This window comes from Poecilia reticulata, chromosome 2 (assembly GCF_904066995.2).
Source record: "Poecilia reticulata chromosome 2, P_reticulata-male-v2, whole genome shotgun sequence".
NCBI classification, from domain to species: domain Eukaryota; kingdom Metazoa; phylum Chordata; class Actinopteri; order Cyprinodontiformes; family Poeciliidae; genus Poecilia; species Poecilia reticulata.
In genome coordinates, this window is record NC_088831.1 from 33044573 (window position 1) to 33067105 (window position 22533).

At 37.8% G+C, this 22533-nt stretch overlaps 2 protein-coding genes across 11 annotated transcripts in view; one reads left to right on the top strand and one right to left on the bottom strand.

Moving 5' to 3' along the window:
- The first annotated feature begins 1536 nt into the window (after positions 1–1536).
- On the top strand, positions 1537–16497 carry prpf40a (PRP40 pre-mRNA processing factor 40 homolog A). The gene is made up of 27 exons (XM_008403970.2): positions 1537–1653; positions 2953–3033; positions 3173–3316; positions 3952–4035; positions 4397–4415; positions 4497–4525; positions 4662–4703; positions 4800–4910; positions 5340–5460; positions 5716–5740; positions 6282–6500; positions 7369–7474; positions 10432–10496; positions 10603–10767; positions 11689–11797; positions 12359–12509; positions 12618–12751; positions 12908–13022; positions 13264–13355; positions 13470–13586; positions 13901–14038; positions 14151–14246; positions 14342–14428; positions 14521–14611; positions 14697–14758; positions 14840–14995; positions 16124–16497. The coding sequence occupies exons 1-27, from the start codon at positions 1651–1653 to the stop codon at positions 16211–16213; spliced, it is 2652 nt and encodes an 883-aa protein (XP_008402192.1). The 5' UTR covers positions 1537–1650; the 3' UTR covers positions 16214–16497.
- A 1720-nt stretch (positions 16498–18217) lies between these two features.
- fmnl2a (formin-like 2a) overlaps positions 18218–22533 on the bottom strand; it is a 59243-nt gene continuing 54927 nt past the window's right edge. For 8 of the 10 annotated variants that reach the window (XM_081604019.1, XM_081604022.1, XM_081604014.1 and 5 more), the window contains one exon: positions 18218–20714. Coding sequence is in view for 7 of the 10 variants with exons in the window: in XM_081604014.1 (XP_081460140.1) it covers positions 20605–20714 (110 nt within the window). In the remaining 3 variants the exon portion in view is untranslated. Of the gene's footprint in view, positions 20715–21083; positions 21184–22533 lie in introns of all 10 variants that reach the window. The other 2 variants (XM_081604017.1, XM_081604026.1) reach the window with 2 other exon arrangements.

The window sequence follows — 22533 nt, forward strand, 5'->3', positions numbered from 1 at the left end:
TTTGTTTAGGGTGTCCCGGTTTTGCACTACTGAGAATTACATTGCTGCTTCAGAGGATATTCTTCAGGAGTGTCAGAGTAAAGGGGTTTGCCATTCTTTTCAGACTTTTTACTACTAAAAGATTGAGCTGGATTGTCACATAAAATTCCAACAAAATAAATAAAATGCGAAAATTCAAGGCATGTGAATAGTTTTCCAAGCTACTCTGTGTGTCTGCCTGTCTTGTCTATTTTGTGTCTTTTGGTGTGGTTGATTGACTCCCATCATTATGTTGAAGCTCCATCAGTTACTGCTGTTCCTCCTCCTTTTTTTTTTTTCTTTTTCCTTGTTAGGAGAATTGATTAGAAATTCTTCCATTCTTGTCAGGAAATGCATCAGAGTTTATTGCAGTCTGTTCCCAAGTGAGGGTTCATTCATCTCCCAGGCTCTTTGTTACACGCTTCACACCTCAATAACACTTTAAATCCTAGGGACCCCAAAAAACATTGGCACTGAGAGGGATGCAGTTTGCCTGTACACCATGTGAATTTGTTCTTTCGTTTTTATTATTTTGGAAAGAATTTGATTGTATAACTGTTTGCTTGTTTATTTCATCTCTAGCCGACATTGTCATGATGTCATCGCACTTTTTATCTTTATGTTCCAGGCTGCAGTTCTGGGAAAATGGTTATGAAGCGAAACTGTGACCACAGCCTAATTTTCACTTTTATTTTATCTTTCTGTATGAGCAAGTCATTTTGTTGCATCTTCAAAACATTCATTGCATCTTTGGAAATTGATTTATGCTTCAGCATCTAAGAGAAGAAGGGAACTCTTACAAGTGCAGAGACTAGCTCAAATGGGGTGTCAAAATAGTGTAGTTAATGATTATTGTTGTTATTATGTAGTATTTTTATTTTGGGGGGGGATTCGTGAATTGCTTGTGATGATGAAAGTAAATCAGATCACCTAGACAACTGCACACACATAAGGTCAATTTGAACAAGGTTTTTGTGTATAGAAAATATGTTTAGTCTTTGAATGGGAAGTTTACCACTCTGTAGAATTAGAAGTGTTAATGACATGCCAAAGCTTTTCCTTTAGCTTTTTAAGCAATATTTTATGTTGCAAGAGTGTGCTTTACCTAACTGGTTAGTTACAATAAATTTTGGTTCAGGCAGACAGTCTGAGTGAGTGTAATATGTTTAGTTCAGCTTACACAGTAAACATTGACTAGATGTTTTGTGCTATAAACAAGCCCTGTAAATATTGTGTGTTTATAAATTTATAATCAGTTATTCAACTTATACCAAACTACTACAGTCATATGTTCCACGTGCCTGTTTAGCTTGATAAAAATGGGGAAAATTGCACAAAGAATACAATCTTTTTATAAATAGAATAGAATAGAATAGAATAGAATAGAATAGAATAGAATAGAATAGAATAGAATATCCTTTATTATGCACTTGTCTTATTTATTTGTGTTTTATAATTTTCTTTTGATTAATTTACCTGAATGGATGGGGTTGTGGCGCTTTTATGCGTTTTCCCGGCGCGTACTGACACAACAGAAACTACCGCCTCAAGTTTCTGCGTCACAAGGCAGTTAGACCAATCACTGTAATCGTTATTGATAAGTGCTGGATTTCCTTGGACGTTGCCGTCAACATGGTGAGTGGACCTGCTTGAAAGAGAAGTTTTTAATTATTAGTATTGCTGCCGACAAAAATTAGCAATAATCCACAACTTCAGTTTTCCTTTTTCTTTGTGTGGTTGGAAGCCGCCTCTTAGCCGTCATGAAGAGTCACACAGAGCTGGCCGGTGCTAGTTAGCATGTCGTGTTAGCTCTAGGCTAATATAGCGGCACATTCATACCACCATAGCATGGACTATCATCTGGAATCGATGCTGAGTGAAAACGAGTCAGTTAGAACGAGCAGTGGACATTTCTCTTTGTGAACACAGAATATTGGTTTTTAATTTTAATCCAATACACAAGTTGCTGATTTAAACGTATCGGGTCTGGTTTAGTAAACTCATTGTTACATTAACCTATTCTGTTCCAGTTGTTAGACGGAGCCTGGGCTCATTCATCATGAATACTAGCATTTGTATTAGCTAGAAGCTAATTATTCCAATTAAAAGATTCGTATGTGTTAACAAGCAGGACAATAACTGGATTTCGTGGATTTATTTGTATTAAGTGATTTAATGGCGAAGATTTTGTACTATCGGATTTATCTTGAATAAAGCTTTCTGTGTCTTTAATTCATGTGTTCATTAAGACAATTTTTTACTTTGTCATTTAAAATGTCTCCGTATTGTAACTCCCCTCACTACTATGTATCTTGAATGCAATTATGCTTTCTATCAATTTATAACTTTGCTTCAACACCTTTGTCTTTTTGGTATTTTACTTAATTTATTATGAATGATGGAATGAAGTTTAAGTAGATGAAATTAGCTTTAGTGAACAATTAAGACGTCAACATTTCTCGGAAAAATGCAATAACTCATTCTGCACTTTCTTTAAAATTTTGAAATAAAGTCTGTGATCTGAAAAGTTGACATTAAGTGATACCACAGATTTTAATTCCATCTTTATAGATAAATCCAATACCACTTTGCACAACACTTGCGCAATAGAAAACCTTTGTAGTATTGAAAGTGGATAGTAGCATGTATCTATACCCAATATCTATACAGTCATATTTCATAAATTAGAACATTTATTTCAATTGCCAAATTGATTAAAGTAAACATTATATAGATTTGTTACACGCTGATGTTTTCAAGCCTGTCTTATTTATAATCATAATCATCTGAAATTAGAATACTACAGGAGACCAAATTATTTCTTAACACTATTTTTTTTACCCAATACTTAAGAAAAATTGAAAATATGTTTAATTTGTAACTTTTTTTTAAAGTTAGAACTTTACTAACCTAATGTGTTTTTTTTCATGGCAGTCTTCAACGGAGACAAATAATGGCCCAAGCCAGGCGGCACCTTATGCAGCTGTCCCCCCTGCAGCCATACCGCCTCCATATGTAAGTAATTTCAAAAGTTTGGTGAAGGTTAGCTTTTATGTTTTTTCTTTCAGCTGTGAAACTAGTTAAAATATCTGATTCAGTCTTTCTTCAACAATTTAAAAATGCAATATTTATGTCTGTTTTTTCAATTGACTAGATGGGACCACCAGGAATACCACCTCACTTCCCACCCATGGGAATACCCCCTATGGCGCAGCGACCTCCTAGCATGACTCCAATGCCACCTGGAATAATGCCACCAGGCATAATGCCACCAATGGCTGCTCCGCCAATGGGACAGGTAAGATTTTATGTTAATCTCTTATACAAAACCTTGTGTCTGTCTGAACTGGATGTTTCTGCTGCAATGAAACAAGTAGAGTTGAAAATGGCATCAATATAATCATAATTTTAAAGTTTAATTTATCTCTTCCTTCTTTCAAGGGCAATCAGTGAAAATACAGGTGTTGCAACAAACATAAATATTTCTTATCATCCTACTCAGTGTTTAATAGGAAATGTAAATGAGTAAAATGGCATATTTGTTCTAAAATGAAACTGTTTTAGCAACAATTATTTATAATGTAGTATTTTTATTAAATGTACTTACTAAGCAGAAATGTGTCCCATTTCTGCCAGCATATGTTTCTGCCTTGGCAACATTAAGAAGGTGTGATTTCAGAAAGAGAGTCGGCATAAAGAGTCACAAGCTTAGAAAGTAAAGGAGCGGAGTGGAGTCTCGGTGCATTTGCATCGCACAGATCACAAGCCGTGTTATCACATGATTAAATTAGCACAGCAAACATAACTTCAGTCTCACCTTGTCCCTGAAGTTACAAGCAGCCTGTCATGCTCACAGTCTCACACTCTCATTGTGTCGGAAGATTTGTGTTGGTATGAAAATGTCTGAATGTTTCATGATTCTTCTTTTATTAGATGCCAAGCATGATACCACCCATGATCCCGGGAATGATGCTGCCTCCTCGGATTCCAGCTGCGACCCTACAGCCGACGGGACCCGTACGTCTCACTGTCTGTCTCTTTATGTTGGCTTCACAGACCTCAGAAATAACCTGCGACCCAGAAAATGCCAAATGAAGCATTTAAGCAACATACAGTGCCATGGAAACGTAGCTGTGTCCTTACAGATTTCTTCTGGTTTCACTTGACACATTTAAATCCTAAAAATGCATAATCTATAATTATGGTTACAGTAAGTCATCATGTTGTAATTTTTTGGCTCTAGTTGTTTTATATCGTAATTTCGATATATTAAAAAAAGAACTTTTTATTGTTTAATATTAGTTTCTAGTAAGTTTCTAGTCTATTTTGTTCATGTTTGTGCTGGTAAAATAATATTTTTCCTATTTTGTTTCTCCAGCCTGGTGTTGACACCACAGGTATGATCCAGTTTACAAATCAACATCTTTGTTCTGATTTGCTTACTGTACGTCTCAATATCTGACATATTTCTCTTTCAGTCCCTGCAGCAGCCGCACCTGGAACAACTGTACGTTTGTCACAGTTTTTTTCTACAGTCATATTTCATAAATTAGAACACGCGTTTCAACAGTGTTGACTTGTCTTTTTTGCTCCTGCATTTTCTTTTAGCAGTAAATGTTAATTCATTTCTTTTATTCCTGCAGAGTGCAACAAATGGATCCCCTCCAGAAGAACAGCCAAAGAAGGTTGGCACACACTAATATGGAAGAAGGAACCACAAAAACTTTATATATTGATTGAAAGTGGCCAACTTTAAATTCCTGTTTTTGTTATTTTTGTAGAAATCTGTGTGGACAGAACACAAATCTTTAGATGGGAAAACATATTATTACAATACAGAAACCAAACAGTCCACATGGGAGAAACCGGATGAACTGAAATCTCCTGCAGAGGTATGCACTTTTATCGTTCCACACCCTGTTTTAATAGATTACTGATGACTAATCAAATACTCGTTGGCCTGTACAGTAAGAGACATACTTTAGCATAAATTTATCAATGTATATGCCAAAACTGTTGTTTTTACCCTTTTTATGTCGATTTAACTAAACACTGTTTTTTTACCTCCTGTTTTCAAAATATGAAAAAACATCTCCATGTTGTTTAATTTACTAAAATGTATCAGACTGTAAATGCCATTCATTTGCATTTACATATACATCTCAGTGAATTAAAATAATAAAATACAAAATATTTATTACATGCAGAGGAATGAATTATATTTTAAGCATTTGTTTCAGTTATTTTGATGAGCATTGCATTCTTATGAAAATGATCCCAAAACCCAAAATGATGATGATCTGTTTTACTGTTTGTTTTAGCAAATGCTGTCTAAATGCCCCTGGAAGGAGTACAAGTCTGACACAGGGAAGCCTTATTATTACAACTCTCAGACAAAGGAATCCAGATGGACCAAACCCAAGGAGCTGGAGGATCTGGAGGGTAAAATATGGTGTCTCGTATTTTCAAGCTTATGTTAATCTGAATGGTCTGAGCCGTCTGATGGCATGTGCAACAAATTATTAAAAGGATAAATGAGTTCAAGAATCACTGTTGTACAAAGATTAGACAGAATTTTTTTCAAGAAAACATGTTGGCTTGTTATGTGCATTGATCAAAGTGTGGGGCGTTTATTTGTACTTTGCTTTAAAAACGAAGAAGAGAACTATTAATGGCTTCTTTATTTGTCTGTTCCAGCTATGATCAAAGCAGAGGAGAGTGGGTAAGTTGTTCTTTATGTCATCTGTTTCTCCTCTTTGCTCCATTATCTGCTCTCCGTTGCCAAACAATTTTCATTTGGTATTCATAAGACAGATTGGTTACCAACACCAAGGTTTCACACATTGTCCATCTTACCATTCATGCTGTTTAAAATCCTCTAAATAAGAGAGACCAGAGTTTCTTTATACGAATAGTTTGGCTCTTCCTGACTTGTTGCTGCACACTGGCAGTCAGCTGGCTGGAAGAAACCTTCTAAACTTAATCTCTTCCAATTGTGAAGGTTTATTAATTTTTTTTGCAATCTTTATTTAAAACTTTTGATTATGAGCAGGTGTCAAAATCAAGGTAACGATACACATTAACATTTTAATGATCGATACATTTAATTGTTTTAGCAGCGGTTGGAATATTTTTTATTTTCTGATTTAGATTAAGGTGTTTAGAACATGGCATATACTTGTTTTGTCTTAATCTTGTGAAAGCATGTTATTTACACTGGAGGTAGCAGTTTTGGTCTCATTAACATCATGGTTTGATTACAGAACAACGGAGGCTGCGGCGCCTGGAACAACTGCAGCTCCTGCAGTGCAGGCCGATAAAAATACAGCCGCCATGGTGACCGTAAAGGAGGCGGAAACTACAGCGGCGGTCCCAGAGGAGCAGCAGGCCCAGGTGACCGCACATCAAACAGCTGAGGTCAAGGCTGTGGAGGCACCTGTGACTTCCTCAGAGACCCCCGTCGTTGCAGAGAGCAAACCCAGGTAAACAACAGTTGGCTCCGCTTCAATCTGACATTAATGTAAATATTAAATCTCTGGCTAACATTATTTATGTTCACTTTATTATAGGATGTTCTAATCCTCTTTTACAAATCCAGTACTTGTAGATTTTTTTAATAGAGCTGATTTATGTTACTATAGATAAGGCGGCCATTAACATAGGAGGGAAACGGGAGGGCATCATTTTGTGGAATGATTTGTGAAACCTATGAATATTCAAGCAGATGCAGATCAACTGAAGTTATTTAAAATTTGAAAACACTTTTGAAAATGGAAGGTATTTTCTTTACCATTTCAAAGAACAGTTGCATTTTAGGTCATAAATTTACCAAGATTTTCCTCATTACCTCCTAATTTACATGTACTTATGTGTTTGTGTATTAGTTTATTCTTTGCTTTTTCGGTTCTTGTTTTTATTGAGAATTGGGCTCTTGGCATCAGTTTTCTCCCTGACTTGTTTGTGGTGCTAAAATCAAACTAAACCAGGGGTGAGCAATCCTGGTCCTCGAGGGCCGGTGTCCTGCAACTCTTAGATGTCTCCCTGGTCCAACACGCTTGAATCCAATAGCTGAATCACTTCCTAAGTGCAGTCAAGTTCTCCAGAGTCCTGTTAATGACCTCATTATTTGACTCAGGTGTGTTGAAGTAGAGACACATCTAAAAGTTGGAGGAGACTGGCCCTCCAGGACTGGAGTTGCCCACCCCTGAACTAAACGCACTTTCTTGAGTAACGGTAACATCCACAGAGATCCAGAGTTTTCACTTTTAATGTTGAATAAGGTAACTGTCAAGTGCCTTTAATAATGAACGCAGTGTAACAAATGTTATTATTATTCTCATTTGTTTTCAGCGTCGAAGTCAAAGAAGAAGAGCGACCTGAACTTCAGAAGAAAACCTACAAGTGGAACACAAAAGAAGAAGCCAAGCAAGCCTTCAAAGAGCTGCTGAAGGAGAAGGTGAGCCGATGAGCCAGGTGGATATTTTGACCTAAAGGAAAGGATCAAGTGAAGCATCTACTGTATCATATATGAGAAATAATTTAATCTTTAAAAGAAAAGTTAGAGGTGGATATAGTTTCATTTGCCAAAAAGCACTTTGACACATTTTAGGACTTATTTTTCTTTTTTAGGCTGCAGCACTATCAGCAGGCTTAACTAACTGGACATATCCCAACTATACTGCATGTGAATTTATGAAAACAAGCATAACTTTCTGCTCTCAGCCTAAAAAACACCAACATTTAGTGCTTTTTACTGCTCTTTTGAAGGATTTTTGTAATCTGAAAAAGAAAAGTCCTCAGTCAGTTCTAGTCCAAACCACTGGTTTAATTAAAACTCAGACTTTGAGGATATCAAAAGCTGATTTACCAATTTTGAAAATGGTGTCAGTACTAATGGTGTAGATGATTTCCTGAAACCAAATTTATGTTTTAAACCAGATACACACCTGTAACTCAAATATTTTCCAGATCTTCTTTGGTCTGTATTTGTTAGGCCAGATATTAGAAATTTGATAATATTTTTTCCTGTTGCTTAAAGGCATCAGAATTAAGAATTCCCATAATGTTTGATGCAAATAACAGTCCTGTTATTTGCATCATTTTACCTTTTGGTGTGTTGAAAAATCAGACAAAGTCTTCAGTCCTCTTCTGTTGCTCTGTTTTGTTTCACCTGACTGGGTGAATGTTTTGTAGTTCAAACTTTTCAGTAGTGATCACCAGAGCTGCCCAGTATACCCAATCAAAATCATCCCATTAACTCTCTGCTATATTCCAAAGAGTTTGGAGGATTTGCTGTGTTAATTGTCAGGCCTCCAGTCTTTGCATATTGACAATATATTGGGCTGCATGTAATGACTTTTAAGTGCTCTTGAGTCCTGGTCATATTGTTAACAAAAGAAAAGTGTTTGGAAAATGTAGGCTAATTGTAATCAGCATTGTTTGTCTTCAGTAAATGTATTACAGTGAAATATTTCCTTAATATTGTGCAGCTCTTGAGTTTCCAATCAGTGGAAGAGCCTTTCTTTATCAGCTGTAGCAGCTCAGACCGTCAGTCATTTGAAATGCCTTCTTAAAATCCATTTTTCACTTGCGCTTAGTTGCAGCTGGGAGGTCATGGTGACCTTTATTATGCTGCTCATTTTAAAAAAATCATTTGACACATTTTGTTCATGTTTTGTCGGTTTTCATTTACTCTTTTTAAAGCTCTCTTATTAATGAAAAATCATTGTATTGTTTTTACATAAATAATTTACAAACTTGAGTTTAGAAAAGTATCAAATTTTGAATCTGTAGAAACTCTGCTGGTTAATCATTTCTTGCATAATTGAGATGCTATTATAAACAATAATCTTGATGATATTTATACTCCGTAGGATGTTGCAGTATTACTATTTTTCTCACTAGAAAACAGTCTGTGTTGTATTTTGGTTTATGGGCTTCTGAAAATCCTCCATGTCTCCTTTCTCTACATTCCCCACTGACGGCTGCTTTGCTGTCACTCTTTTCTCTCTAATTGCGTGAAACGTGTGACATAAAACGTGAGCTCTCCTCTTAGCGGGAGATGTTTAGCTACCTCTGTCTGCCGAGCCTTTGTGAGTTTCTCGTCGCATCCTTTGCACCCTGATCTCAATCTAATCCCCCCCCTCTCTTCAGCCCCTGGGAAGTCTGTTAAGCTCACCTCCTGTTGCTGTGACCGTGTTGTTTACAAGTAGCACGGCGTGCCAAGCGCACCCCACCTCGATTGTTGCTATATTTAGGTGCTTTTTAATTTTGTGCACAAAGCTCTCCTCTGAGATTGCTTGCCATTTCCTTCCAGATCTTAATGGGTCTGTCTTTATGATTAGCTTTATTGGATCACAGGCAGAAGGGGCTGGCTGGGATTAAGACAGTGAGAGAAAGTGGCATGCCTCAGTGAGTTAGAATAACTGTGACAAGTGACGAGACAGCGGTGCGGTGGAATCAGTCCATAATGGATGAAGGAGCCACTTTCTGAGAGAGGCACGCTTATAAAGAAAGGGCGCTTATATAAGCCATCAGTGGCACGTCTTGAATTATTGCCACTCCACACCTCATAAACAAGCAGCTTGAAGCAATTAGGGAATTACTTTTTGTCCTTTTTTCCATGATTTCCAAAAAGGTTATTTTCCTTGAGTTATAATGTTGCTATATTTATGAGGTTACAGGTGCATTTCAGTAAATTAGATTGATTTAAAACTCAATTTGTTTCACTTGGTAAGTTCAAAGAGTGTAGTTTTTCAAACTAATTTGAACAATTTAGACTACAGCTAATAAAACATAAAGATATAGCTTATTAGAAAATTTATTTTAAGAGTAATAACGTTTTTCATGGAGAAATGACAATCAAGCAGAGACTCCTGGCTAAACAAAGGAAAGTTGAGCGGAAGGAAAATCTGTGGTATTCAGCCTATTTGTGCATGTGTGGTGGGAATCTTTCATTCTAAAAGGTCCAACCAAGAACTGAATTTGTAAATTAGCCTGTGGGCTAGAAAACCTTCATACAAAACAAAACTGGCTGCTTTGTTTTTATTATGTGCCATTGTTAACAGTGCTGTCCTTGATTAAATAAACTTGAATTCAACTGAATTAAACACTTTCTTTTTTCTTCCACTCAACTTCCCATCAATATTCTTTGATGCAGAACTTGTTTACAGCTTATTTCTGAAGCAAAAGGCCTATCTATCTATCCATGTTGTTGAAGATGTCAGTGACTTTGCTGGAGAACTGCTAGGTCCATTCTACATAGTTGTATAATTTCGAACTTTCTAAAAATCTTGATTTTATTTATTTTTTCCAGTTGTCCAAGTAAATAAATATCCTAATGTGTGGGATTGCACCTTTTATATGTGTTTAAGCGTCTTACTCCATTGTCACGTTGTATTCTTTTCATTTTAGGGTGTTTCCTCCAACTCCTCATGGGAACAGGCCATGAAGCTGATTATCAATGACCCTCGCTACAGGTGGAGGATTCACAGATTGCTCACCGTACTTTCTAGACACAACTCTAATTTATTACATTAACTGTCTTTCTCCATGACATTCATTTTCTCTCTCCGCTATTAACAGTGCTCTTCCCAAGCTGAGCGAGAAGAAGCAGGCATTTAATGCCTACAAAGTCCAAACCGAGAAGGAGGAGAAGGAAGAGGCCAGGATTAAATACAAGGAGTCCAAAGAAAAGTTCCAGAGGTTCTTGGAGAATCACGAGAAGATGACGTCCACCACCAGATACAAGTTGGTGCTGCTGGGATTTTTTAGAGTACTTGCGTGTTTTACCATGGATTGATTAGTGCAGCTCTGAACTGTCAATTTCATTACACTGACCTGATCAATGAAAGGTCATCTATGGTTTAGGCACACCCTCATGCTGCTCAGATCCACTTAATCCTCACTGTGGATGAGTTTGCGTTTGAAGAATTTGGTTTGTGTTTGTTTCCTAATCTCCATTTTGTCCTGTACAAAATTACCAAATAATTTTACATTTATATTTAAACATTGTAAATTATTTTTGGTTACATCAGTATCAATAAAATTGGCTTTTCTCTGTTATATATATATATAGACAAAGAGACACGTTTGAAATGCAATATGAAGTTTTTTATTTTTAATGAGCTTGAATATTAGAAGGTAAACTCATCGGTGGTTATTATAGCATCTGGTTTGTCAGTTCTTGGGTTTGGCATACGGGTGAAAGTCACCGTATCAGACCGTCGGCTGGTGACCTTGACAGCGAGCCGGTTTCAGAGTTCTGCTGGCACCAGCTTGTAATCTGGGATGAGTCACAACAGGCAGCGTCAGAGTGATAGCAGAACTTTCTGATGGTGTTTCTCATCTTTTATTAATTGCACAGTTGCCAGTCAGAGGTGCTAGCTCTCCTTAAAGGCAGCGTTATAAAATCAGTCAGTTGCTATCCTAAAAAAAAAAAGAAAAAGCTTCAGTTATATAAACTAAACGGTGTGTTTTATGTGGTTATTCAAATGTATGTAATCAGATTTAAAAGTGCATCTGGTGTTTTTAATTTTATTTTTTTTACAGAGAAGTGTAAAATGTAATTGGCTTGTGAAATGCCGCCATCATGTGGCGAGCTTGTGTGAAAATGATTTAAACCAGCCGTGTGTGTGTGTGTGTGCGTGTGCGTGTGTATCTGTGATCCAGGAAAGCAGAGCAAATGTTTAATGAGCTGGAAGTGTGGAGCTGCGTTCCTGAGAGAGACAGACTGGAGATCTACGAAGACGTTTTGTTCTACCTGGCGAAGAAAGAGAAGGTAAGGCGCTGCCTCACTGCGTGAAAACGTTCTCCGTTATAAAACATTCAGCAGTACGAGGTCTATATGTGTGGAACAATGCATTATGGGAATATACAGCACTGGAAAGAAAAAAAAAAGAGACCACTTAAAATGATCAGTTTCTCTGATTTTGCATTCTATAGGTGTGTTTGAGTAAAATGAACATTATTATTTTATTCTATGAACGACTGACATGTCTCTGAAATACCAAGCTATTTGCAGAAAATAAGAAACTGCCAAAATCACGAAAAAGATGCAGTGCTTTCAGACAAAGTATTACAAAGAAAACAAGTTAATATTCATAACTCAGGAAGAGCTCAGAAATATTTGGTGGAAGAACCATGAGGTTTGCTATAGGGCTCAGTTCAATGGTCTAGGATTTTATTCCTAATGTCACTCTTGAGACATATTTACTCTCCATCTTTAAAACATTACCTCTGTAATTGTATTTAATTACAATTTAGCTTGGAAGAGTCTTTCATTTTGACTTTAAAGCAAATTTGGAACGATAATACTTCCTGGTTTTGTTTTTTCCTGCAGGAACAAGCCAAGCAGCTGAGGAAGAGGAACTGGGAAGCTCTGAAGAACATCCTGGACAATATGGCCAACGTGACATATCGCACCACCTGGTCCGAGGCCCAGCAGTATCTGCTGGACAATCCCACGTTTGCCGAGGACGAAGAGCTGCAGAGTAAGAGAATAAAAACAACTTCCTATCATGGATTCAGATACAGAGTTGATGTGAGAAATGTGTTTGCTCAACTCTGAATGTAATGTATGTTTTGTCATCTGCCGACAGATATGGATAAAGAGGACGCCCTCATCTGTTTTGAGGAGCACATACGAGCTCTGGAGAAGGAGGAGGAAGAAGACAAGCAGAAGACTCTCCTCAGGGAACGGAGACGGCAGCGCAAGAACAGAGAGTCCTTCCAGGCACGTACCGCTCCACGCACTTAAGAGATGGTTTAATCACCTACTAACCACATCTAATCTTGTTTTAAAATGCTAAAAAATAAGCAGAAGAAGAAAAATGTTTCATTCCAACAGTTGCTATCTCAAATTTAAATTTGTCTTTTTTTATTTGCGCAGAAATTTCTGGATGAGCTCCATGATCACGGCCAGCTTCACTCCATGTCCTCGTGGATGGAGATGTACCCGACCCTGAGCTCTGACATGCGCTTCAGCAGCATGCTGGGCCAGCCTGGTACGGCAGCGGGGCGCATCACACGTGACTGCACACGTCTGCGATGAGCTAAGAGCCGCGCAGCACGTGGACGAGACATGAACACAGAAAAACACTCAGTTCATTTCACTTACTGATTTAATATAGAGTTGGATTGTATTGTTACTGAAATTGTTTATTATCCACTCTGTCTCTATTATTCTCACCTTTGTGTTACTTTTCTTTCCTAACCGTTTTGTATCCGTCTTGTGACTTTCTGCAGGTTCCACTCCTTTGGACCTCTTCAAGTTCTACGTGGAAGACCTGAAAGCCCGTTACCACGATGAAAAACGAATAATCAAAGATATCCTCAAGGTAAGCCAGAGGAAATCAGAATTGGGAGTTTAGGGAATTATTTTGGGAACAATCTGTGATATCGCTGTTAAACTCAGAGGTTTTGTTCACGAGTCTCTGTCGGTGTTTACTCAGGATAAAGGCTTCCTGGTGGAAGTGAACACCAGCTTTGATGACTTTGGATCCGTTATCAGCTCAGACAAGAGAGCCACTACTCTGGACGCTGGGAACATAAAGCTGGCCTTCAACAGTGTAAGACTCACTTACCAGTTGTAGAAAAAATGTCTGCAAATTGGTACAGAAGCATGATGCATGCACAACATGAAATATCATCAGTCAGCTGATGTTTGTATTTCTTGCAAGCAAATAAAAAGTGCAGCAGCAGGTTTGGGAGGGGCAGAGCTATGCTATACTGTAGCTCCATATAACCCAAGAAAACACCAGACAACTTTCTCTGGCATCTCATTCCTCATTGTTTCTCTGTATGCCTCTTGTCAAATTGTTTCCCTTTGCCATTTTTTTTTTCTAATTCATGATTGAATACGTTTAAACTTCTTTCTGAGCAGTTACTGGAGAAGGCTGAAGCCAGAGAGCGAGAGCGAGAGAAGGAGGAGGCCCGCAAGATGAAGCGGAAAGAAGCAGCTTTCAAAACCATGCTGAAGCAGGCCACGCCGCCGCTGGAGCCAGAGGCCTCATGGGAGGAAGTATGCGCAAATAAAATCCCTCATAGTTGGCAACATTTTCAATTTCCTGTTCAGTTTTTCAGTTTTTATTGTGCTTAATGATTTGTTGACGGATGACATTTGACTGTTTCAGGTCAGAGAAAGATTCCTGAAAGAAGCTGCCTTCGAAGACGTGACGCTGGAGTCAGAGAGGAAGAGGATATTCAAAGATTTCATGCATGTCCTGGAGGTGAGGTTGCCACGATCACCGCGAGAAAAGCAAGGAGTTTATCCGTCCAGATGGTAGTCGTGCTTACCTTTTTCTTTTATTTATTCCTCTCTCAGCATGAATGCCAGCATCACCATTCCAAGACAAAAAAGCATTCAAAGAAGTCCAAGAAACACCACAGGAAGCGATCACGCTCTCGATCAGTCAGTTGCTCTCAGTACTTGAAAAGAATAAATCACAAGTTGTGCTTAACAAGCGTTTAACAATTTCTGAAACTTTCTATTTGTCGTCAAAGGCGTCAGAGTCGGAGGAGGAGGAGTACCACAAGAAGAAGAAGCGGTCCCAGTCCAAATCTCCCTCCGAGCGCTCTTCTAGTGGAGAGTCTGGTGAGTGTTTTTCCCGGCTCAGTGAATCATTTGATCGCCATGTGGAAGAAATGCAGCCCTGTTTGTATGTTCTGCTTCAAAACAGAGCGAAGCTATAAAAAATCCAAGAAGCACAAGAAGAAAGGCAAGAAAAGGCGCCACAAGTCTGTGAGTAAACCGGAGCTCTATGCAGCTTTTCGCAACGAGTGTGCAGTTTATCGTGAATTTGACTATAACCGTGACAAACAGGCCTCGCCGGACTCCGACGGTGAGAAGAAAGGAAGAGAGCGCGACGGGAAACGGGAGCGAGATTCAGAGAAGGATAAAGAGAACGACAAGACTCGGGGGAAATCTCGCTCAGAGTCTAAACAGAAATCTCCTAAAAGGAAAGCAGCCAAAGAGGAGGTGAATTTACGTCACTAATTCCACAGTGCCTTGTCAAAGGGTTCTTAGCACACGAGCTTTTGTCATTTTGTCACATTTAAACCACAATCTGAAAAGTGTGGCATGTATTTGTATTTAGCCCCCCCACCCCACCCCCACCTCTGCTCCCTCCCCCTCCTGAGATAAAACTTTTTAGAACCTTATTCCAATGTAATTACAGTCTACAGCTCTTCTGGGTTTTGTCTCCAGCTTTCTAGAGACTTGGACATTTTTTTTTTTTTTTGAAGTTCATTTTTTTTTTTTTTTTTTTTTTTGCAACACAGCTCAAATTCAGAAATCAGATTGTATGGAGAGAAGATATGGACATAAACGTTCAAGTTTTCACTCAAGTTCTCAATTGGATTTAGGTCTGGAAAGTGAACATGTTCTGTATCTTATTTTGTAGCATCTAATAGGTTTTCTTCTAGCATTTTCCTGCATTTAGCTTCAACCATATTCCCATCAACCCTTGCCAGGTTCCTTGTTCCTGCTGAAGAAAGGCATCCCCACATCATGATGCTGCCACCACCATGTTTCCTAGTGGAGACAGAGTGATGGGCAGTGGGAAGTTTTAAGTTTCAGCTATATGTACATTTAAATTTGGTGGTACAAAAATGAAAAGCGTAAATGTTGTTAGGGTTTTGTATTTTGCATAGACATGTTTATAATAAAAGTTTTGTTAAAAAATAAAATAAATGAATTTGATTATTTAAAAACGATTAAATTAAGGATTAAATATGTAAGCAAGATTTTGAACTCCATTTTTACCAGCTTGGGTTTAAGACCACTGCAGTTGCTAGGCAACAGGACATACACTGAGGTAAGGGTGGGAGAAAGATCTAAAGACTAGACCGTTCACTTCTGGTCGGTGCAGTGGACACACCCACACATCTCGTTTTCTCCCATTGCTATTGTGCATTCCTCTCTGTTTTGGTCTGTCCCATGAAGTCTCAGTAAAATACATTCTTGTTTATTGAAGTATGACCTCTGGAAGGTTGAAAGGCGTTGTTTGTCTGCTGGTTTTCAATGTGTATTTAAATGGAGAGAAACTGGACAGAGGCTGTGAATACTTGGGTTAGTGTTTACTGAGTCCTTGTGTGTTCTGATCAGGGTGGCTGGGACACGTCAGGCAGTGAGCTGAGTGAAGGAGAGCTGGAGAAGAGAAGAAGAACTTTACTGGAACAGCTGGATGCACCTTGAAACTGTTCATGCCACTGTTTTCTGCTATTTGAACACTTCAGCAAACGTGCATTCCCCCCGCAGGCTCACCTGACTGTGCAGGCTGCCCCTCTGAATGAGGAAACGTGCTATTAATGGGAATGCTCTACACTTTTTATTTTGACTAATCTGATTTCAGGAATCTTGTCACCTGATCAATCTGTGACTTGTTAGCTCTGGATATCTTCTTTAGGGGGCTGTAGTTTGTTTTTTCATTGACAGTCATTTTTATGTTTTCATTTCAATAAAGGCGTATCTTGAAGCCACGCTTATTGTCTTTTTCAAAAAGTGAGGTTTTACTTACAGTAATTGTACACAGAAAGGTATTAATTGGTCTGGGTTCTGTTTTATTATTTTTAGTAAAGCCTAATAAAATATATCAATTACCAAGGACAGATGTGGATTTTTTTTAAATTTACAACAAACATTTTCAGCAAAATCTGTCATAATATGTCAGTCCGGTTTTCATCTTTCATGTTTACGTTACTTTATTAAAAGGTTTAAAGATAGAAATGGCTAACACCCAGACTGGCTTGAGAATGGGAATTTTTTTCCCGATACGAATTCGGCATTTTATGAACATTGAACAGACAAGTTTACATTATTAGTCTCCAATAATGACTCATTATTAAGAGATTAGTAATTAGTAAAATTAAATTCTACTGAAATATCTAGCTCAAAGATTTACGTTCTAGTTAATCATTCCGTTGCCTTCCTAAAATAATGGCCCAAGTCATTTTTTCATAAAAGTGAATTTGGGGGGGTGTGGACTGTTTTTTGCCATAAAATGATTTGAGCTATTAATTTATGGAGGTGACGGTTTCTAATTTTTGGTTGACAGGTGGTGCTTTCGTGGTTTTCATCTGTAATAGTGAACACGCTTCAGAGTCTGGTCTAGTCGCTTATTGAGTCGCTCATCTTCAGTTTCGGTTCTGGATTTTTCGCTTGTTCGGTTCTGGATTTTTCGCTTGTTCACTTCTTACCTGGGTCTATGACCATAGTAAATTATAATGGAAACTTAAAATGTTCGGAGGAATTTCAGTTTTCCAGATGAAGGATTAGGACCATGAATGGACCACCTCTTAACCAAGCAAAGCCCTGAAAAAAATAACAGTGAAGGTAGTTTTCTTTACCCAGTTATTTGGCTAATTGGAAAATCATGATAACCTTCCTTAAATCACGTATTAGCTCAGTTTGTTGAGTCAGAAGCTAACTATCAGATAACGTACCATCATTTATCATGGGCATACAGCGCAACATGATCTCCAAGCTTCGTTAAATGACGAAGATGGCAATGAGTAAATGCTCTTCACTGAACTGAATAATCGTCATAATTAAATTTTAGCAGTATAACTACATTATAGATTAGCGGATGTTACTTCCGTTTTGCGTTTTTAAGGTTGGATTATTCCTGTAGCTAGGCTTGCATTACAAATCACATCATTTAACTTCATGTGCGAGTCCCTACAATGCCACCTACTGGTCAGCCACTGTAAATGCAAAATGTCACTACACCCACAATCTAGAATTGCCGAGAGAATATATTGCTACTAAAATAAAATTGATAGTTGCTCCTGTTTTAAGCTCTGATTTTATATTGGGAGGCGAGGGCCCAAAATCATTGCCCACTAAGTGAGAGATTATGCATCATTGGCATTTGTGCAACTTTTCTTTGTTTTTACTGTGAGTATTTCATATTTATTTTTATTAGTAGCTAGCTCTGCTTTCACATTGTTTTTGTGGGTCAATTTGTGCTTTTCCATGTAATATGGCATATTAATCTTAACATTTTGTAAGGCTGAAGTACAGTTTGTTAAAACATAAAATAAAAACATTACATTGTACAGCAAGTGCCACTGATAAAAGGACTGTTGTCACAATCAATTGCCAAAATCAGACTTAATTGTAAACTTTGTGATCATCACAAAATACCTGGCTGCATGAATAAAATGTCAGAATGTGCAACAAATCCACAACACGCACGCCTTTATTCAGTGTAAATAGTTTATTATATATCTTGAAAATCTCATATCACCTATTCTTAAAAAAAGGGGTTATTTAGAACCGAGACCTGTCTACAATACATTTGTAGTGAGAGGAGAAAATGCCAGTAATACCCAGTTGAACGCAGTGAAGCTGAGAGAAAAACAAGCAGAATAGCACTGTCTTTAACAGGACGCAGTATTGCTCTGTCAGTTCATTACAGGCCAACTAATAGTTTTAATGGTTAGTGTGGCCATTCAGCTGAAATGTGTTAATGCATCATTTAGCAGTGATGCACCTGCGACATAAACAAACTCAACGATCCTGTGCCTTCTGTGCAACAGTGAAATATTCTGATTAAAACATACTATTGTGGATTTATGCCTGCATTTGGCTTATTTAAATACACAAAAACTGGAAAAAAAAACAACTATAAGTTAAAATAACATTCAAAGTTGTATAGCACAAGGCAAAGAATACTTGTTTTAATATGTACATTATTAACCATCTGACACAGTTAAAAAACAATTGTAGAAAAATATCTGTACAGGAAACTTTTGTGTGGTCATGCCTTTAATGACGAACACACGATATGAAAAGCTTCAATGGTTTGTTTCAGTGGTTAAATACTATACATTAAAAATACAGTAAAGTGAGAAGACAGTAGCAACTTATTGTTCAGTTGTATCAAGTTTTACTAAAGTCATTGTGTAGGGTAGTTTAAGAACATCGTAGGAAATGAGTAATGTTGCTTTATAGGCTTATTTAGTTCTTCTAAGTTGTTCCCAAAACCACAGAAAAGGCTGTTGATTTAAAACTCAAGCAAATGTTTAAATTGAAGTCAAAGTAGGAACGCTTTTCAGTTAAAAACTACAAAATCCGATTATTTTTCATTGAATATGCCAGCAAATATGCAGTGTCTTGCAAAAGTATTTGCATCCCAATTCTGACACGTTATTAGGATTTTAAACGATAGATCAACACAAATTAGTGCTCTATTGTGAAATTGAAAAAAAAACTATGCTTAACATCCGCTAATCTATAATGTAGATCATATATATATATATATATATATATATATATATATATATATATATATAAATGCCAGTAACATCGTCGGAGTGGAGCTGGACTCTCTGACAGTGGTGTCAGAAAGAAGGACCCTGTCCAAGATGCAGGCCATCTTGGACAACGAGTCTCATCCACTCCTTGACATGCTGGCTGGATACAGGAGCACCTTCAGCCAGAGTCTCATTTTGCCAAAGTGCAACACAGAGTGCCACAGAAAGTCACAAACTTTGTATTTATTACCCAAGTTGGAGTAGCTTTCAACAAATAAGCAATTTCCCCTTGGGGATCAATAAAGTATATTATATTCTATTCTATAAAAATTGTGATGGAAAACCAAAACCCTGAACTCTATCCCTGGTCTGAAACATGGTAGTGGCAGCATTATTGTGTGGGATGCTTTTCTTAAGCAAGGACCGTCTAAAAATTGACACGTTACACTGCTTGAGACATGCTTCAAAAGACTTGCCGCTAAAGTTAGCTCTACAAAGAATTTGTCTGAGGCACATGAAAACAAATGCATGCCACACTTTTGAGATTTTTACGTCAAAATGTTTCTAAAGCCATGCTTCAGTGTCCTTCAAATGTACACCACTTTGTGTTGATCTATAACATAAATTCCAAATAAAAACAAAAAGTTTAAGCAGTACAAATACTTTTGCCAGGTACTGTAGAAAGTACGTAGATGTCTGCAATAAATACAGTTCACATTAGAGTGGTCTATTTTTTTTCAACATATTTTTTCTTTTTTTTTTAAACATATTTTAGTAAAAAATATAGTCTTAAATACATTTTGCTCGCTTTCCTCATGCCAGCTCACCCCGATTTATTAAAAGAAGAATGAGATGATTAAAAAGAGGTTTGTGGGGAATAAACGAGAGCACCGGAATGTGTCAAAAGTTAAGAAACAGAGAAAAGGGGCAAAAAACCTCCAGTACATTCTAAGGTAGCTTTTCCAGGATAATTGTTTCACATGGCTCCTAAGGCCACTGCATGTCCAGTTTTATATCTTATCAACATTAAAGCCAACTCAAGTTGTATTGCTTATGGGTACCGGGGGGGGGGCATAATTAAAACATTCACACAGAAGATAAAAAAAGATCACAAAACAAAAAAGTTCAGGCACTTGGCTTGATTTCTACGCTAAATTCGGTCCCAAACACGTCTCAGTCCTTCATTGTTTGACATTAGCGCATGTATAGTCCTCTCGTTATTTGCCTCAAACACCCGATATCCTTCGTTCTGCATCGGACTTTCCTTCCCACCGTCCATCCACGTTCCTCTCCTCCCATCCTCTCCTGCACGTCCTCTGTTTCCCCTCGTCACATGACCACTTCTCCATTGTTCATCGGCCGCAGGTTCTGATCGTCGTAGCGCCTCCTGACGCTCCTCCGCACGGCGTCCGCTCGCCTGTAAGGCTGATTCCTCAAATCTGGCAGAATCAACGGGGGAAGGACGGGGACAGGAGAGCTTTAAGTCAGGGTGTCATGTCAATGTTTGGATCTTTCATGAGCCCACATGTTCAGGAGTGCTGGTAGCCTAACTTTTCAAAGCAGCATGAGATCTAAGCACAGAATAAAACAAGTCTGGCTGAGATGGGTTTTTAATAAAGCTCTGCATGAATCCAGAAACTTTTCATACATCTTGTGAATCCAAGATGCATATATTTTTTAATAAAAAGATTGAAGAAACAACTAAAGAAAGCAAGACTTCTTATATTCAGGCTAAACATATGGAAAAGAGGAGCCTAAACAAAAAAAATAATATGAAGCAGGAAGGGAGGTAATAAAGAAATGCTTGCCAGGTTCGGGACACATCCACCACTACAGGGGTGCTACTGGAGGACTTCCTTACCCTCAAGTAGACATTTGGAAATTTAGTAATATTATTCTTCTTTAGTTCTGGATGAAGAAAAGACAAAATGAAGGTTAAAAATAAAAGGAAGACGTGGGCTGACTGGTGCATGTCAGCTCGACATGTTCACTTTGGCTTTGCAAACTGCTAGAACAAGGCAGAGAGGCTGCAGGACGAGAGGCTCAGAGAGGACAGAGCTGGAGGATGTTAACTGGTTCAACTGCACAGGATGATGGAAGCTTGTTTCATTTCTGTTACTAGACCCAAACTGCTTCAGCAAAGTGGCTACCAGCGAATAAGGAGACAAGCCCATTTCAAACTTCCAGTTAGGAGCGACTGCAAACAATAAAGAATGGATCCAAACAAACAGGTCAGTTGTTACATTCAGCAGAACCATCACCAAAAACTAACCAAAGCATGCACGCAGCCAAGCACACACTCACTAACAGCACAGAAAGCAGCACAGAACATGGTTCCAGGAGAGTTAGTGCACACGGTTTTACCAAGACGGCATGCAGGATATACAGAGTCTTACAAAAGTCTTTCCATCCAAATGTATCCAACATTTTCTCATTACAACCACAAACTTTATTATATTGGGATTTTTTGCAATAAACCAGCAAAAAGTAGTGAAGTGGAACCCGCAATGCAAATCCTATTAGTAGTTCACCACAAGCCATTTAACAAAAAAAAAAAAAGAAGAAAAAAAAAACACATTTAGAAGACACTGCCTTGGTCAGAAATGACAAAGTAACTAGCCAATTTGTAAAGGCTAAGCTTGTTGCAATATGGAAATAATGAATGAATTACATGTTAATTAAAATTATCACAATCATTTCCATTCTGATAACTAATATTATATAATTTTATTTGTAGTCTCTGTTGTGTGTAGATTTGATTTTTTTTATTTTATTTATTGTTTCTGGTTGTTTGATCTTGGATATTTAAAATATCTTCCAGTTAAAGTGTTGTAAAGTGTTCTTTACAAAACTAAAGTTAATTGATCTGTGAGAGGACAGACTTGTTACTATCAATATTTCACTTGAAAATGGTCTCAAAGCAATATTATCATAAATCGTAAATAATTATTGGGACAATTTGTCATCCAGCTAAAGTTTTTTTGTATCTCTACAGGCTTAGCCAAGACAGCAAAACTCACAATCCTACTGGTGGAACATGCAGGTGCCAGCCTCAATGTGAGGATGGTTTTCTTCATAGTGCCCTGGACTATCCTGGTGTGTCCAAGTTGCCTGGACAACAGTTTTTGTTTGGGGAACCATTACAAGAGCCTTCCCCTGTGACAGCAGCTGGCACGTATGGCAAGCTGTTGTAATATCTCTTTGGTTTGTTGGAAGGTCTAGTGGCTTTCTCAGTAAGCAAACAGAACATGAGTTATC